Below are 19,144 nucleotides of genomic sequence, written 5' to 3'. Positions count from 1 at the left end.
TTCTTCAGTCACCTTTCACAAGTGTGCACCTGCTATTTAAAATAATTTACTTTGATGTAATAACTATATTTGTGAATTTTTTCTGTTAACCATTTAATTCAGTAGAAGTTTATATTAAAGTAAATATGTTTAGATATTCATATTCACATGCATCTCTTCTTTCAGATAATATCAACTACTGCAACCAAGTTCCTTCTCCCTACTGTAAAAGTTGGCTTTATTCTTTTGTTTTCTATGTTGCTACAAAAACTGATATTAATTAGTTTACAAATGCATTTCACTCCATTTGTAAAGAATTTGTTCTTATTTTTATACTTTATTTTTATTACATACATTTTAATTACACAATATGTTTGTGAGTTTTACTGTTAACTATAGTATAGAAATATTTTAAAAAATCTGTGATGTTTTATATTTTTTTGTTTGCAAGTTATTAAAGCTCAAAATTTATTTAGATTTATTTGCAGTTATATATTTACCTGGATTTTCTTTTTCAATGATCCATACATAAATAACTTATACTAGTCTTCAGCAAGTTCCTAATTACTGCAACAATAGGATGACCTTTGATTTAGTTATGAAAGGATGATTACTTTGTTTCAAGACTTAGTGTGAAAATGAACAAGAACAAACACTATTAACAAAGTCAGTAGGATAATTGGAACAGATACTAGTTGTCCAATGGAAAACAATTAATATATGCATATTTAAAAGTGATTGGAACTGGGTTTTTAAATACTGAATTTAAAACTACTGATATAATTAAAATTGAGGATATAATACACAGTCATCAGTTAAAATATCAGAAAAAGTAACACAGAGGAGAGAGACTTCATAAAACGTTATAGAAGTTTGTCAGAAAATGTCAAAGCTTCTCTCACAGTTGACACACCATAAAATTGGGTAACAGAATTCATAGTTATCTCTGCTCCATATGACAATCATATAATGAAAATAAATGTTTATGGTAATATACATATCTAAATATTTAGCTTCATATGTTGGTAAACATGCATGTTAGATATACACAGGTGTTTTATTTAAATTCAATACTAGAGTTATGGTTCAAATAGTTATAAAATGTGTTAATTTTAGTATTTTTAGAAGTGATAATTTGTTGCAGGTTTTCTTACATAACTATTTATGGATCATTTATTGTGTAGTTCAGTTGTGAATTGATATAACATTACTTAAACATGTTACTTGTCACATTATATCATTGCATAGTTTGCAGAAAGTTCTAGGCCTCAGTCAAGCAATCTATATATATAGGTGATTGTGTTATTCCTACTAAAAATTGGTATCCCGATATTTCGCAGCCGCAATTTCACATCCACCTCTTGGCAGCCAACAATTTGACAACCAAGCTCATTGGCAGCAGACAATTTCACACCCAAGAAAATTGGCAGCGGATGATTACCAAGCTGAGTATTTACATCAACTATGATACTAATAACATTAGCTAATGATGAAGACTATGATATTAATAGCATTATTAATATCATAGTTTTCATCGCTTGATAATATTATTAATATCATAGTTATTAACATTATAGTCTTCATGCTACATAATTTATATTCAATCCATTGTTTCTATGATTTATTGTTAACACACTGTTTAAAACAATTACCTTTATGAGAATGCTGATGAACATTTGTATTTTTGTTTGTGGTTGATGGGTCGTGATAGCTACACTGCTAATTTCAAACCTCAATATATAAGCTCGGTCATTTTGTTTGTTGATTTAGCAGAAAGCTACTGAATGGGCTATCTATGGTGTGACCATTGCCATTGTTGAACCCGATTATTAGTAGTATGAGCACTAAGATTTACCAGTGAACCACTTAGGGCAGGTTAGATGATACTTTGAGATCATGTTATGTTTGGAGGATAATTACCAGCACGTGAACTAGTCTCTCTGTTTCTTTCTCATCGACTCAGGTATTCTGATAAACTCAGTATTACTCTGTAACATGTATCTTGTCACTTAAACATTTGTGAAAATACATAATGATAGAAATAAAATTAAAATATATTGTTAAAAGTTAAAAATTTTGAACATGTAAGAATGAAGGAAATTAATAACTAAGTTCTATTTTGATGTTGGCTGCCAAGAGTCAGGTGCAAAATTACGGCTGCAAAATGTCGTAGAACCCTGAAAATTAGATGAGCCATAATAGGTGATTTCTGAAGTGAGTTTCATAGCTTGTATTATAATAACACAGTAGAGAAGAATAATTTGTCTTGTCTTGGGTTCTAAAGTAATGAATCTGGTTGTGTGAACTCTGAGGAAGAAGAACAATTATTTAAAGCTATGGTTACAGCTGTGATAACCAACAGTGCAACAATTTTTTTTCACATAAGTTTGACTTGTTTTTAACATATTTTAAAACAAGTTGATGATGTGCTTACCATTAATTGTTGAAATTTATTGCTAACAAGTCACAAATACCTACTGTAAAGAATATGGACCTATAAGTGCCTGAAAATGAATGTTGGACCTTTACACAATGAAATTTTTGAATACTGTATGACTTAAACAATTATTAAGCAACATGTGAATGGAAATAAAGGATTTTATGTAGATTTTAAGACTGTTTAATGTAAAGACAATTGTGGTTATTGACCTGAAAGATATTATTGGAAAATATAGTGTATATGTTATTTTCTTTAATATTTATGAGAGAATGTTTCAATTTCAAGAATAAAATACTCAACAGGTAGTGATGGAATGGTAACAGTAATGGTTACATAAGTTTCTTTTGAAAGAAAACTGAATTTTACTTGGGGTTTTCAGGTAGTAATAATGTTACTTATAATCAAAACAGCTGATTAATAGTTTGAATATCATAACAAATATAAGCATGGTATTCCAAGTGTATTACTTTGTTGTGGTGGAATAGTTTCATTCATGCAGATTGAGATATTTTGAAAACCACAGTTTTCTGGAAATTTGTTTCAGCACAAGGATCAGCCATGATGCATGAAAGCAGAGGCTGTAAGTATACTAGTGAAACATGAAAAGTGGCATCTTAGGGGTGAAACTTTGACATTTACACAATTACCAATACAGAATTTATAACTGAAAGAAATTCTCGAAGGAAATTCAATGAAAATGTTGTTGTTTGTAATGGTCAAAAGTTAAGGTTATTTATATATAATCTAGGTCATTAGATGTGTGTAGGATCCAATTTTACAGAGAACATGCTGCCCATTGAACAAGTATTGATTAGAGGATTGTGCCATTGATGGACAATGGAGTGATACACATTCTAAGGATGTTTTTCACATGATCATATGTGAATTCCATAGACGTATTACTTGATAAATGTGCCTCTGGAATTACTTGGCCTCCAAAGGTAGTTTTTAGAGAAAAGTAATGATTGTAAATAACAAATTATAAACCCCTTTAGGCTACACACTTAGCTGACTTTTTGACCAATTGGAATTCATTTGTCTTGCATTATTAATCTGGAATTTAACCAGCTGAGAGTGGTTTCCTAGTTCATTTGCCAAACTATTCAAGGATTTTACCGAGGGAAGTTATCTCTTGACTGAGGAGTGATGCAACTATATATGTTGTGTGTAGTTTTCATTAGTTTTGGTGGTAATGCTCATGAGGTTGTAAAACAACAAGTAAAAGGTATATATATATAAATAGGATATTTCTATCATTTTTCTTTCTCTAAGAGAGAGAAACAACTTTGTTAAGTGTGCTTGTTTTTGTATTATCAGTGTTAAGAATTTAAGATTTTACTGTGTATCTAGTGTCTTAATGCTATTTTGAAAAATGATATTTAGGTTATATATTTCATTTGATGTTAAGTTGTTGTGTTTTGTCATAATATTGAAGTGTTTGTTTTGAAGTTAAGGAGGATCTTGTATCTTATATTGATGAGTTCGGTGAATAAGCCAGGTTTTGTACCAGCTTGAAATGTTGATTATGGTCAGATTGTTAAGCTGTATTGGCATTTTGTTTTACTGCACAGTGTACTACACTGTTACATCCTAAATAGGTAGATGATCATTTTAAATGCAGTTTTCTTTGTTAAAGGATTTCTGGTAATGTGTGTTTATGCCTAAATCCCTGTTAAAAGGTTAATATTTATGCATTTTTAGGTGTTCAGTGGTTTATATTTGTAGCAGTTATGTGATAATCTTCATTATTCAATAGTTTTTAGGTAAGTATTATGTGGTTATCTCTGTTTGTATTTGTAATTATGTATCATATTTTTCTTTGTTTAATGTGTTTAGGACAATATTAAATTCATATTTGTGAATGTATTAATCATTAAAGAATATTTCTCCATTTTTGTACTATATATTTGTTTTAGGATTTTGAGGTCTGTGGGATGTTGAAGTGTATGTAAACTAGAAAGGGTTTACACAATACTTGACAAGCATGATGTTGTAATTTATTGGTCTTAAAATTGAAATTAGTTATTGGATTTGGACAAGCCTAAAGTAATATAGATGAGAAGGTTTGATATATGAATATACTAGGTTTCCTTGTCTTCCTGTATTTTTATTGAATCTAAATGTATTTTAAATATTTCCTTGTTTTAATTTGTGTAGATGCTCACATCAAAAATAGACATAACATTCATTAAGTTGTTATTAAGTTTTTGTTATTTCTCTAAGGTTACATGTATCCTGTTACAGTCCATAGAGAGCATTGCATGTGTAAGGATTTAATTAGTGATGTCTTTCAGTGATTGTTCAGGTAGTAGTTAGAGGTTAAAATCTCAAGTATGTCTTTTGAGTACATCACGATAGTACCAGTTGTATGGTATAAATACAAAGTTCCTTGAAGTCTAAATCACTGAGAGAAATGCAAAGCAACTCAAACAAACTAAACTGAGACCAGGTACAAAGTCTTGTATCCTGCAGTCCAACTATGTCTTTAACATGGTGTACATATGTACACATTTTTTTTATATTGAGTATCTTACTACAGATTGTTCCTTTTGTTAAGTTTCTTTATTTTATTTAACATAATATCAATGTTAGTAAGCATTATAGTACTATCACATAACTTCATATCATGAACAAATATCTGATATAATTCCCAAGTTATTTAGTTCACTTAAATATACCATACAAAGACAGCAGACTAAACATTAGGTTTTGGGAAACAAATGATGTTATTATGTTCTGCACACATATTCCAAAAAACTCTTCTGAGCCACTTTACTTATTTTCCATGAAAGTACTTCCAGTTTGTTACGCATTTGCCTCACCACATAATAAGATGACTCAGTAAGTTCCTAAGCCCATTTTTTACAAATAAACCAGGAATTTTGCTGCAGACCAAGTGTAGGTTCAGCACAACTTTTATAAGAATAACTGTCTTATATTTTTATGAGTGTGTGTTTTCTTATAGCAAACCCACACCAGGCTATCTGTTGTTCTTGCAAAAGGATTTCAGTCACCCGTTTCTTCTGAGAGCTCCTTTGCTTCCCCCAGTGCTTTTTGTGGTCCTGTACTTATGAAAAACAACTTGATATCTGTAGTTGTGGAATGGCTTAAGACATGGCAAGAGATTTTACAGCAGCTTATGTTATATCACGTATAACTACAAGTTTGAAATTTTGCATTTTATCAGTAATTTTATTTTATATGTTATTCCCTGCAAGATGTTGTCTTATGTAATGGAGCCAAGAGCTTTTTAGACATCCTATAACTTTTATCAGAGTGCATGATCAACATCAGTTGTACTTTTCAATCATGTATCACTCAATGGCATTAATGTTAACCTGAAACACGTTGTAGCAATACTTTCAAACATTGAGTAAAAACTGAAAAATAAAGATAAAGTACGTGCTTTTTATGACATTGAAGCATGTCAACGCTTAAACGATACAGCATTTGTGTTCTGTAAGCAACTAGACAGATAAATGACAGATAAATTGGACTTGTGTTTTTATTATATTCATGACGTATGGGTGTTAATTAATATTGAAATAGTTCCATGTAATCTAAAATCTTAAAGTAGACAATTGTGTTTCAGTACAGAGTTTTATTACCCTATATACAGACATTCCTTGAACGGCATGCTTTGACGACTGATCTGTTTATTAATGTGCCAGTTGTTTACCGTGATTTTCAAAAAGTATAATAATATCTGCCTGGATTAACATAGCACCCACACATGTACAGAAACTTCAACGTATACAAAATTCAGTACTAACTTCAGCATATAAAGTACCACGTAGCACCTCAACCACATTCATGCACAAGTATGCAAACATAGATACAATAGCTGAAAGACTCTTGCATAATTCTCTAAAATATTTCAATAAGAATTGGCATAAAAATGACTTAATGTGTGATCTCGACAGATATCACGTACATGATGTAAATGGTCCTAAATACCTCTCCCCTTTTAACACATATTTAAGAAATGTAACACAAGCTGGCCACTATGCACCAGACACTTAGTCCTTGTTTCTTTTTATTATTATAATTATTATTTTCTTTTTTAATCATTATTATTTTTTATTTTTTTTCTCTTTTTTGTGTGTGTTACTACAAGTAGTAGTAGCATTCTCTCAATCGAGAAAAAGGAGAAAAATACAAAAAAAATATATATATATAAAAAAAATTAAATGAAGAAAAAAAAAAAACTTCTTGTTCGTCCATGCATGGACTGAGCCCTGAAATAAGCCTGAGTATGATGTTATACTTTTACTCTGGCCCAAAGCTTTAAAAAAAAACAAACAAAAAAACCCTAAAGACAGACGCTATAATCGTTCGGGAGGGAGGAAGAGGTCAAATGTACCTGACCCTCCTGGGTATTTAACAACATCAATACCCAAATACCGACACAGTGAAACTTCTATTAATTTAGACCTTTTGTTTACAAAAACATAATAGTTTTCCAAGTATGATAGACTAGTTTTTGAATATTTAATAGTAAATATTATAAAATGTTATTCAAATTAAAAAAATAGAGGAACTTAACATAAAACTATGAAAAACTGTTCCAGTAAAATATATATAAATTATCAGCTACTTCAATTATACAATGCTTGCTATGGCCCATCATGTTTCAAGATGATTTTGTAATTGGCATATGTATGTTGGATAAAATACACTGGTATTTAGGTTTATTCATTTCATCCAAATAAATGTGCGTTTTAACAGATCTTGATGAGGGTGTAGTTTGGTGTGTTTTTTTATTTCAGAATTTAAGTTCTAAAGCATATTTCACTTTTCTAGTAATAGTAATTTTTACAGTCGTGGTACATTTTTTTCTTCTATGGAGCAACCACGTACTTTCCCATGATTGATTGCATATAGGGGACTTGTTTGTTTCATAGCAAGATCACAGTGAGCTATGTGTTATATTCACCAAAACTTACAGTAAAGTTGGGAGAATTCTTTTTCGGAATTCAATGCATCCTCACAAAATTAAGCGTGAAATTAGTGCTAAATGTAACTCTATGGCAAGACTCCGTCAAGGGTGGCATCTACTATTTTGTTGGGTAATTGTATTGTGCGTGAGAGGCCATGTTATTACTTTCGCATTGAATGCAAAACTCCAAATTTCTAGAATTCTGTTATAAGATTAGCCAAGTGTAGATAGAACGTGAATTATAAAAGCAATTTTGGCGCTTTTTGATTCTGGAAGAGTTAAAATGTGCTGTCGAAGTCTTGTCAATATCGTAGTTATCTGTTTAATTAATATAATTAGTAACACCCCAGTGGAAGACAATACGTCAAATTAGCTGTATTCTGTGTACTTTGGATTCAACTGTTAAGTAACAAAACTTTTTATAGTTACATATTAATTGAACAAGAAAAGTTTCTCAGAAAAAGTAAGTTAATAAAACAACTTTGAAGCAATTACGTCAACTTTTGTTTGATTAAACATATGAAAGTGAACAATTAGTTGTTATTGAAAGTAGTTTTAGATAAAGAATCAAGCACTGTATAAAGTTTAATTTAAAATCGAAAATTCTGACTTGCTATACACATGTAGATATTGTGTGTACGATATTTAAAGATTAGATATACAATTTTTAGGTATGAACGTAACAGTGAAAAATCAAACTGACTTTTTTTGGGTGACCTTATCATTTTAGTTTCTGATACGTAGCTTAGAACTTTCAAGAATAGGGTTATTTATTAACATTGGTAGTGTTTAATCTAAATGGCTTTAATAAACAGGCCCATTTTATCCAATGGGCAAAAGGGATAGTTGCCCAGGAATTATGGCCGTCAGTGGCCTAACGCGCGTTTCGATTATAATAATAAAATAATAATAAAACAGTTTGTCAGAAACATTTTATTTCTTTAATTTTTATGACTAATAAATTCAGTTTGTCAAATTATGTGGTATTTTCTTAAAAGCAAGGAGGGCCCGTTAGATTATACTTAAATTAAGACGGTACTGTAAGTAATATTTAATTACTAATTTAATAAACTTTTAACCGATCAGTTTTAGAAAGTTATAAAATTAAGTTGGATTTCCATAAAAAAATAAAAATTCGATTGTTTTCCTAGACAGTTATTTGTGGATAAATAACAGACTAGTAAATGCAAAAACGAAGTTGTGCAATCTTAAAATACACCAGCTTTTCCTAATTATTTAATCAATATTTCTTACTTAGAAATACTTTTATAATTGAAAGTTTTTCTTTTACCGCTTCATTTAGAATTATACAATTCCTAACAAATAAAGATAAAATTTCTACAGCTGAATGCTCTAGCAATATCTACTCTTGAAATTGTTTGGTTTGAAACTCGCCCAAGGCTACACGAGGGCTATCTGCGCTAGCCGTCCCTAATTTAGCAGTGTAAGACTAGAGGGAAGACAGCTAGTCATCACCACCCACCGCCAACTCTTGGGCTACTCTTTTACCAACGAATAATGGGATTGACCGTAATATTATAACGCCCCCACGGGTGAAAGGGCGAACATGTTTAGCGCAACGGGGATGCGAACCCGCGACCCTCAGATTACGAATCGCACGCCTTAACACGCTTGGCCATGCCGGGCCTTTTCATCTGGAAAAAGGCGTTTACACCATAAAAATATTGTTAATTGTTCTGTGAGCAACAGTGTTTTCATAATAAAGCTTATTTATAAGACAATACAGTCTTTAATTAGCATTTGTTGCCAAAAATAGTTCTTTCATAATAAGATTTAGAAAGTTTTTAGTCCTTTTCAATACACCATATAGTAACTTAAATATATTTCTTTGGTTTGCTGACCCTGTCTGTGCTGATGAGCCGTGAAGAGGCGAAACTGCAGTTCACAAGAGAGAGTACGGCCAATCAAGGAATGTAATAGACTTGTATGTCACACAATGTCTTTAAACTTTACCTCTGGTGAAAAATAAAATAATTCTTTCCCAGTGTTTGTTTACTAGGCAATATAACTCCTTCCTTGTATATTTTCATTAGACAACATAATCCTTCATAAAATGGCCTGGCATGGCCAAGCGTGTTAAGGCGTGCGATTCGTAATCTGAGCGTCGCGGGTTCGCATCCCCGTCGCGCCAAACATGCTCGCCCTTTCAGCCGTGGGGGCGTTATAAGGTGACGGTCAATCCCACTATTCGTTGGTAAAAGAGTAGCCCAAGAGTTGGCGGTGGGTGGTGATGACTGGCTGCCTTCCTTCTAGTCTTACACTGCTGAATTAGGGACGGCTATCACAGATAGCCCTCGAGTAGCTTTGTGCGAAATTCAAAAACAAACTTTCACAAAATGTTTCATAAATAATTATCTAGAAACTATTATTTACTGCCCCTCTCCAATGGCACAGCGGCATATCTGCGGACTTACAACGATAGAAATCGGATTTCGATACCTGTGGTGGACGGAGAATATATCGCCTATTGTGTAACTTTGTGCCTAACTTCAAACGACTACGAACGCGATAATACGGGTTTACAGTAAAACGAACATCATAGTTTCTCGGCTGCATATTTTGTGTGATTTTTTTATTCATTCTATTCTGCTGTAATGCCACGTAATTTAAGGTTCAAAAGATCATGTTTCGTCGGCATAAGTCGTTATATACCAATGTAATGTTTTCTTATAGCTTATTGAATAAATAGTATAATAATATTCTAACTATTGTTCGTTCAATAATACAAACTTCCCTTACACTTGTTCACTGAGAAAAACAATCCATTTAGTCACTGTTCACTAGACCAGAAAATTTTTTCCTAACTCTGATATTTGTTTACTAAATAATACCATCCTTTCTTAACAATTATTCATTAGACATCACAATTCCCTTCATAATGCTTGTTCATTTGTTTGAAATTAAGTATAAAGTTACAGAATAGGCTATCTGTGCTTTGCCCACCACAGGTATCGAAACCCGGTTTCTAGTGGTGTGAGTTCGCAGACATACCGCTGTGCCACTGGTGGACGCTTTTGTTCGTTAAAGAACATAATATAAACCTTTTTTAATACTCTGTTCACTAAACAACACAATCTATTAACAACCCCTATTTATTATACATTTGTTTAAAAGACAATATAAAGTTTTCAAAATTACATCTTCTTTATTAAACAATCATAAACATTTGGTAATAATTTATCACTAGGAATCACTCCTTCTTTTACATCATTTGTTCACTAGATAACATCAAACTCTTCCTAAAAATGCATTTGGTTTGTTTTTTAATTTCGCAAAAAGCTACTCGAGGACTATCAGCGCTAGCCGTCCCTAATTTAGCAGTGTAAGACTAGAGGAAAGGCACCTAGTCATCATCACCCACCGCCAACCCTTGGGCTACTCTTTTACCAACGAATAGTGGGATTGACCGTCAAATTATAACGCCCCCACGGCTGAAAGGGCGAGCATGTTTGGTGCGAGCGGGATTCGAACTCGCGACCTTCGGATTACAAGTCGAACGTCTTAACACTCTTGGCCTTGCTGGGCCGAATGCATTTGGTATCCCAGTTTTTTTAATATATAATTTGTTCACTATACAACATTAAAACTTTAATTTTGCGCCAAGAATCATAAGATCCTGGTGCTTATATACTATCAGGCCTATGCAAGTAACTACTATTCGGTAAAAAAAGAATACATTTTGAAATTTATATTAGAACAATGTGTGCTAGCTATAAATTCAATATATCTGAAAATATGCTATTTACAATGTAATGGTGATTTTTTTTTGCCGTAACTGGTATTTATACAGGATATAACATACAAAAAAAACAAAAACTAGAATAATAAAATATTCTAATATGACAAACTTGTATCACTTGGTTGTTATCCAGAAGACAACAATGAAACTTTTATTTCCCCAAAAATGGAGTCACTTCAATTTTATGTAAGGCTTATTAGCTCATTAAGACTATGTATCTATACATATACTGGTCGATATAGGGCCAAACCATAATCTTCTTCTCATGAAAGTTGTTCTAAGTGCAACTGAGCCTTCGAGAAAATTCTCCACGCGTAGAATTTTCCACTTCAGTTTGTTCTACTAAAAAACTGGTCCCACTCTTACAGCCTTGAAGAAGATAACCTAAATATTTTATGTTGTCTAAACTAACAAGTATTTAAATTTTTTTTATGGGATTTATTAATTATTTTAATTCACTCTACAATGATCTAAATAATTTAGGTATTTGAATAATACACTGCGTCTAATTCATTATTCAGTATTATACAGCAGACCAACTGCTGTTGCAGGTTTCTTTTCTTTCACCATTATAAGAGACCTGACTGTATTTCTTTAGACTGCTGACCCAAGCTGTGCTCATGCGCTCAGTACATGTGAAATTTAAGACAATATTAGAAAATACAATGAATTAAAGAATGCGACAGGCTTCTTCGTCAAATGTTATGTTTTTGATTTTACCTTTGGTGAGAAGAAAAGAATCTGTAATATAAGCATTTTAATTATTATTATGTAGACATATATAATAATGTTCCTTATAAGTAAGGCATTAATGACTACTTTAATTAAATTTAAACAACCACCATTTGCATTATCCAAATATATAAACGTACTCAAATTGCAATATTAAAACCGATCATCAGAGCGCTTCTGGAAACTTGTTCATTCTTCAGAAGATCATTCCAGGAGAGAGTGTACTTTTACAAGCGAAGAAAACTACCTTTTTAAAACAGTCGGATAGGTATCATTATATTCATTAAGGTCCATTCAGTGCAATCAGTTACTGCTCAAGCACGAGGTTTTAAAACGTATATAACTACGTATATTACAGAAAAGATTCTGACATATCTCATAATTTTGGTTATTTTTATATGCGTCTGAGTACAACGTTATTGGTTATTTTGTTCATCAAGATTAAAGTTTATAGCTCACTTTACAATAGTATTGTTTGTAACAAATTTACTATTGTGCATTTATTTTATTGCGTACGTTTGTTTCAGTGTTGATTTTTTATGCATGTGGCGTATACTGTTAAATATATATTGCGAAAGTCCCGCCTGTTCCTAAATTTGTAGAAGATTCTCGAGAATAAGAATCAACAATATTTGTTTTACGAAAACGTTAGCGTTTTTTCGAACATTATTGAAAGTTCGAGAATCTTGCATGATTGGTATATAAAACCAACTGCCGAGAAACAATTTATATTATTTGTCAGCTACGCTCAGCGTACTATAAGTTTTGGAAGCTATAATTGTGGTTAACACTTATTGATATGAAAACTACAGAGTTGGACCAGGAGCGTTTATAGATTACGAACATTATAAACTGTTCAACTTCAGTGAATTACTTCGGAAGTTATTATTACTAAGAGAACATTAAATATCTTCGTAGGAGAAATTAGCTTGTAACCGGTGTGAGGCCAGCCAAGAAAAGACAACATTATGTTAAGCGAGGTATAACAATATCAACTCGTAATTGATTTACTCGTCGTGGATCTGGATCGTTGATAAAATATTTAGTTTTAGACTGAATGTAAGATTCAGTATTGTCTATAAGTTTGTGAAACTGTTGTACATAAATCATTATTTGTATATTAAAATATATTTGTGTTAAGAAATAAAATAGTGTGTATCAATCTTGTTGGTAAATATATTAAACTTTATAGATATTGAAATTTAATTAACTTCCAAATTAAAATTAAAATTTCCAGTTGTTTGAAATCGTAATATATAACATATGTAACATAATAAACCGGCCCGGCATGGCCAGGTAGATTAAGGCGTTCGACTCGTAGTCTGAAGGTCGCGGGTTTGAATCCCCGTCGCACCAAACATACTTGCCCTTTCAGCTGTGGGAGCGTTATAAAGTGACTGTCAATCCCACTATTCGTTGGTAAAAAAAGTAGCTCAAGAGTTGGCGGTAGGTGGTGATGACTAGGTGCCTTCCCTCTAGCCCTACACTACTAAATTAGGGACGGCTAGTGCAGATAGCCCTTGTGTAGCTTTGCGCGAAATTCAAAACAAACATAATAAATCGGCACCAGAGTAAAGTGTAATGTGTAACATGTTGTTTACCAGTATGTTATATTATCAAAAAAAAAAAAAAAAGACAGAAGGTTTTATTAGCATTTTGGTTAAACTCTTTTATTAAAAGACTATGTAATACGTCATATATTGTCTTTAAATTATTTTAGTTAATCAGGTGTTGAAATATTCTGTATTGCATTTAATATAAATATTTGTTGCTTTTTCGCAGTTATATATGTTAGAAATTTTGTTGACAGGTGTCGCTAATGCAGGTTATTGATAACGCTGGTTTGTATGAAATTATTCATAAAACATCAGACACAATTATAAGAAATACACTTACAAAAAAAAAACACCTCGGAAAACAACTTCTAGGTGTCTTTTCGCGCTCCTATTCGCTTCTACAAGTATAAAGATCAGAAAGGATCGATTTTAGCAAAATGTTTGGGGTATTTTCGTAAAATATGAAAACACCTTTCTGAAAGGTTATTTAAAAATGACAATACTTCCTATGGAGAAATTATTTGATTAATACACAGTGAAGATCTTTAGTTTTTCCTTCCACTACAGTCAAGAAGAAGTATCGCTTTAAGATATCGTGCGAAATTTATGTTTAGTCATCAGAGTGGGGTATAAAATACAGTTGCAGCAAGATATTGTAGAAGTAAGAATAATTTCTTACAATTCATTGTTTTACTTTCTGAGCTTGCTTTTTTTTTTCAAGAATAGGAATAAGTTATTAATCTCAAAAAAAAGGAAGCTCAGGAAGTAGAACAATGAATTGTAAGAAATTATTTTTACTTCTACAATATCTTGCTTTTTATAACAAGTTTGTAAATAAAGGCTGTAGCTGTAAATTATTTTAGAATGGGCCAGCATGTTTGATGGGACGAGGATTCAAACCCGCGACCGCAGATGCGAGTCAAGAGCTGGCCCTTTAGTTTTCTAAAATATTTTGTTAAAAAGTATAAATAATTGATATTGCTGGTTTTTCATATCTTGTTTATAGAATCTACATGACAGTGAGTTTTCATTTAAGTTTTCGTAAAACTAACGCTTTCAACTCTGTCTTAACCTTAATGAAAACATTATTTTCAATTAACGAGTTCTACCATGTTAATTGAATTACAGACATGAAGAACATGAATAATTTTAATTATCTTTGTTGTTTGTCTCTTGTTATTTACCTTGTTAGTTTCTCCATTGTCTCATGTATTGTATGGAAAGAAGCATCAGGTTGTAAGTGATGAAGAAGTTCTGAAACAAAAATATCACTAAATCCTGGATGTGATTTCTCAGCACGATCAAAAGCACCATGAAGTTCTTCAACACCATCAAGTGGCTCATCATCTTGGGTCTTTATTGAAGCATGATATTTCTCGTAGAGCTGGAGATTTAAAGATAATTGTATACCATATAAAAATAATAATAATGATTTTAAGCCTAATTAACACATTACTGCTGTACTTGTAGTTTGTTTTTTTTACGAGGTAGAATAATAAAATATAAGGTTTTAATTATATGTTTTAGTTTAAATACTCAAACCGAAAGGTTGTGAACCATTAAAAACCAACGCGTCTAAAATTTGCGATAAAAAAGCCGTTACTTTCAAATATTATATATATATATAAACACACATACATATTCCTCCTACTTTTCCCATTTCGGATTCTAAATCATACGTTTGTAAACATTTTGCTTGTATGTTGTTAAGCATAAAACTACACAATGGGTTGTCTGTGATATGCTCACCAAGGGTATCGAAACTAGGTTTTTAGCGATATAAGCCTTTAGACTTACCGTTAAACTACTGTGGGACATATGTAAAAATATAGTTTCAAATCTATCTTTATGCTTTCAGAAATTACTATCCCAGAGGTCTTCTGTTACATGCCAGAACTTGTCAACTTGGCTGAACGTACAATGAGAGACATAAGATTTTTGTTTCTGATGATTTATTAAATATTTGGTAATGAAAACCTCTATTTATGTTTACTTTGATCTTACCTCACTTAGTAGTGGATGGATGACTGTTGAGAGACAAGATGAATTCTTAAAAGACACAACTTTACCATTTGTCTTTTCATTCTTGATGGTCTTCGTACTTAAGCCGTACTTGATTTCTAGTCCTTTGTCAGAACTTATGTGCAATCCACCTTTGTTTTCCGAACTCGTCGAATCCTTTCTTACTCTTGTATCAATATTATTTCTCACAAACGTTTCATTTTTAAGTTTGTAATTTGAAGATAGATTCTGTTTTGTAAATTCTCGAGATATCCCTTTCTTGACTTTTAGCCTGCTCGGTGACGTTCGTGGATCATCGTTAAGTCCAGACTATCGAGAATAGTGAATACTTGTTAATAGTATAAATTAATACTGTGAATGAAAGATTAAAGTAAAAAATAAGACATAAATAAATTGAACGCTAGAGGAGTAACAAAAGGTTCATTTCCTACGTTGAGCATTTTGTACAAACTGATAAGATCTACCAAAGATTTTGTTAAACAAAGTTTCTCTTTGTTTCATTGCAGTTATTTATAAATTTGTATTAGTTATTTTTACTGTCATCTACAAAAAGTTACAATTATTTATTTGATATACCAGTTAAACTTCCTTCTAGTAGACTGAACTCTTGCTCTTGGATTATTAAACCCACACATTTTATCCTTATTTTGTATCTTTGTATTTAAACGTATAAAAAGACATGCATGAATGTGCGCAGAAATATTTCTGGTGGGGGTAGGCGGACAGTTTTAAATGCAGTGAGTTATACCTAATCTTCAGGCAGTTATATATACAGTGTGATACTTATTAACTAGGCAATGATCAGATAATAATAATGGTTTTAAAGCTTAATCAGTATACCACAAGCATAGTGTCATGTACAATAACCAGGCAATAATGCTAGTACATGCATTTACACAGTATAAACAGCATTATGTCTTATCACCAGCAATGATATCAGGACATTTATTCAAGCAGAATACACACTTGTACATTCATTAACCAGGTAATGATATTAGCACATTTATTCGAGCAGAATATACATTTGTATGTTCATTAACCAGGCAATCATGTCAGTTGAATTCGTAATACAACACATCAGTGTCATCTATTAATCAGACAATGATGTCAGTAGAATTCGTAATACAACACATCAGTGTCATCTATTAACCAAACAATGATGCCAGCATATTTATTCATGCAACATACACACTGTCAGGTACAATCTTCAGATGGTGTTATCAACACATTTGTTTTATAAAATAGTAATCTCTTTGTAGGAAAGTATCAGTTAACATATAAGTAAAATTTATATTTGAAAAAAAAAATTCTATTGGCTGAAGCATATAACATCGGGTGTTAAATACAATAAATAAACATTTAAAAATTGTCGATTGCCTACAGTTCGTTTTATATAAAATGGTAGGTATTAGGAAAAGGAAGTTAGCTTGTGCTTGTACTCAAAAATGACTGTATCTTTCGAAAAATTTAGCTCATGTTTTGTAGAAACATTATATCAATAACTTCATCTATCATTACACTTTTACACATTGCTGCTTTCAGAACTAGTTTTATGCTAGTGTTAGAGTGATATAATGCCTCAACTTTATGAAATGCGATTCGTTAATAGTAACTACTCCAACATTAATATTTTGCATAGGACCTTGAAAGCTCTCCCTCTGGAACAGAGTTAAGTCTATGGAGATGCAACACTAAATTCAGGAGTTTGATTACCCGCGGTAGATACAGCAGATAGCCCACTGTGGCTTTGCTATAAAACGAAGAAATACTAGTTTGTTTAGCATCAAGTATATGATTGATTCACTAACCTCAGATTTAGGTAATATGTTACCTAAGTAGTCAAACAGGTACGTTTAGAACCTCAATTGAAATCATAATCAGTTAGAGAGTCTCTTAAAGTCTAACTTTTCTGTTTTCGATGTTCAGAATTGCAGAATATGATGCCTTTAGCTTATAAATAAACATCATGATTGTATAAAAATCTTATTTGATCTGTTGTTGAATTGAATTAAATCGTGAAAAATGATTTTTTTTTTTCATGCACGTTCATGAATAACATTGGTGAAGTTACTGACCATTGTTCCATTTTGATGATGTTTCGGTGGTGCTTCCATCTGCCGAAAATAACAGTTAGACTGTTTAACGGTCCCTAGATCCCATTGCCAACTGTCACAGGTGTTAATACTCCTTGGACTTTCCCTTGTAAACAAATGATGAAAGTTTCTTTTAGTTTTGTTTTACCTCAAGTATACTTTTTATGCTAAAACATGAAAAAAGTTTGATATAAATTAAAAAAAAGAACAATTATTTGGGAATATATTAAATCACTTAGGTTAATTTATCTTCTTAACATAGTCCGTAAGACATGCTAATTTTCAGCTTTATAGATAGCACTAAAAGTGTTTACTATTGCCACCGAATTGGAAAATGGACTTCGATATTTTCTGAAACACTTAGAATTTTTGACAATTAAAATTATAATCCAAGAAAAAAGCATTTTAATACGTCATAAGTCAGCAGGGTATATTGTACCTAAACTCTTCTCTCTGCATCATGACTTAATATACTCTACTTTATATTCATTAACACATGTTTTTTGTTTGTTTTTCTCGTTTCAAAATGTAAGTAACAATTTCAATTAAAGAAACGAATTATTGTTCATTTATAATTGCCAATATGCCATAAAATGAAACTCGGCAATTATTGGATTTGATCGTTTTTGTTAAACTCACGATTCAGATGTTTCAGACTCGTCATCGTCTTGTTCTCCACCAGACATCTTCCATTCTTTATATCGTTCAATAAGTTCTACTAAATAAGTGTTTCTTTTAGCCTTTCGAATAAATGAATACCTCAAAAGTTCTCTTGCTGTTGGTCTCTATAAATAAAATAACAATAATAATGGAAGTGTTTTTTAAACAAATGCGTGACCTGTTTAGTTAGAAAATTCCATAGATCCTTTTTATGCTACAACGCATAAAGATTTTAAAAATAAATATAGTTATTTTTACGTATTTTACATACTGATTATAAAGCAAAACAAAATATTGAAGATTTTAGTTTTCTAAATAACTACTCGTGCTTGGGGAACCAAATTACGCCTGAGGTATACCCAGAATCTTAAGTTTTTGTCCGTGGTTATGGCGTATTAAAAATCACCATAAAATACATCAAGAGTGATTACCATAATTATAAATCAGCAAGTCAAGACTCATCTAAAATAAAGCTATCCAAAGCATCATATGTTTTGAAAAGTGTATAACGACCCTTTAACATTCATTAAGCTGGCTCTGATAACGTACATTGATCTTCTGATGTCCAGTAAACAGACATGGACAGTATTCATTGACCTTTTAAAGTGTAATATACTTACTATGATAATGCTCATTGACTTTCTAATGCCCAATAAATTGATTCTGTTTGTGTTAATTGAACCATTAATGTTCAGTAAACTGATTCTGTCAGTGTTTATTGAACCTTTAATGTTCAATAAGCTGAATCTGACAGTGTTAATTGAACCTCTAATGTTCAATAAGCTGAATCTGACAATGCTCAATGACTTTTTAATGTTCAATAAACTTGCTCTTAGTTTATTCTCATCTCCAATCTTGCAATGTTGAAAGAGGGCAAAAACATTGCTAGTTTTAGCGAGAAATAACTAAAGTATAGAGCATAACTCTGTTTTGATAAGTCATGAACCTGGAGAAACGTATGAT

At 31.6% G+C, this 19,144-nt stretch overlaps 2 protein-coding genes across 10 annotated transcripts in view; one reads left to right on the top strand and one right to left on the bottom strand.

Moving 5' to 3' along the window:
• Positions 1-2,587, top strand: part of LOC143225556 (uncharacterized) — a 51,822-nt gene extending 49,235 nt beyond the window's left edge. For all 7 annotated transcript variants that reach the window (XR_013013921.1, XM_076455220.1, XM_076455218.1 and 4 more), the window contains one exon: positions 166-2,587. Coding sequence is in view for 6 of the 7 variants with exons in the window: in XM_076455220.1 (XP_076311335.1) it covers positions 166-372 (207 nt within the window). In the remaining variant the exon portion in view is untranslated. The remainder of the gene's footprint in view (positions 1-165) is intronic.
• A 2,698-nt stretch (positions 2,588-5,285) lies between these two features.
• LOC143225557 (serine/threonine-protein kinase 26-like) overlaps positions 5,286-19,144 on the bottom strand; it is a 33,803-nt gene continuing 19,944 nt past the window's right edge. Inside the window, exons 6-10 of one of the 3 annotated variants that reach the window (XM_076455225.1) lie at positions 18,161-18,306; positions 17,504-17,627; positions 15,411-15,737; positions 14,591-14,790; positions 5,286-5,481 (exon numbers count right to left, since the gene is read on the bottom strand). In XM_076455225.1, the coding sequence (XP_076311340.1) occupies positions 5,430-5,481; positions 14,591-14,790; positions 15,411-15,737; positions 17,504-17,627; positions 18,161-18,306 (849 nt within the window). In that variant the 3' untranslated portion in view covers positions 5,286-5,429. Of the gene's footprint in view, positions 5,482-10,503; positions 11,503-14,590; positions 14,791-15,410; positions 15,738-17,503; positions 17,628-18,160; positions 18,307-19,144 lie in introns of those variants that run through there. The other 2 variants (XM_076455226.1, XM_076455227.1) reach the window with 2 other exon arrangements.

This window comes from Tachypleus tridentatus, chromosome 9 (genome assembly GCF_004210375.1).
Source record: "Tachypleus tridentatus isolate NWPU-2018 chromosome 9, ASM421037v1, whole genome shotgun sequence".
Lineage (NCBI taxonomy): Eukaryota > Metazoa > Arthropoda > Merostomata > Xiphosura > Limulidae > Tachypleus > Tachypleus tridentatus.
The sequence above is the reverse complement of the archived record's forward strand: the minus strand, read 5'-3'. Positions and strand labels throughout refer to the sequence as shown.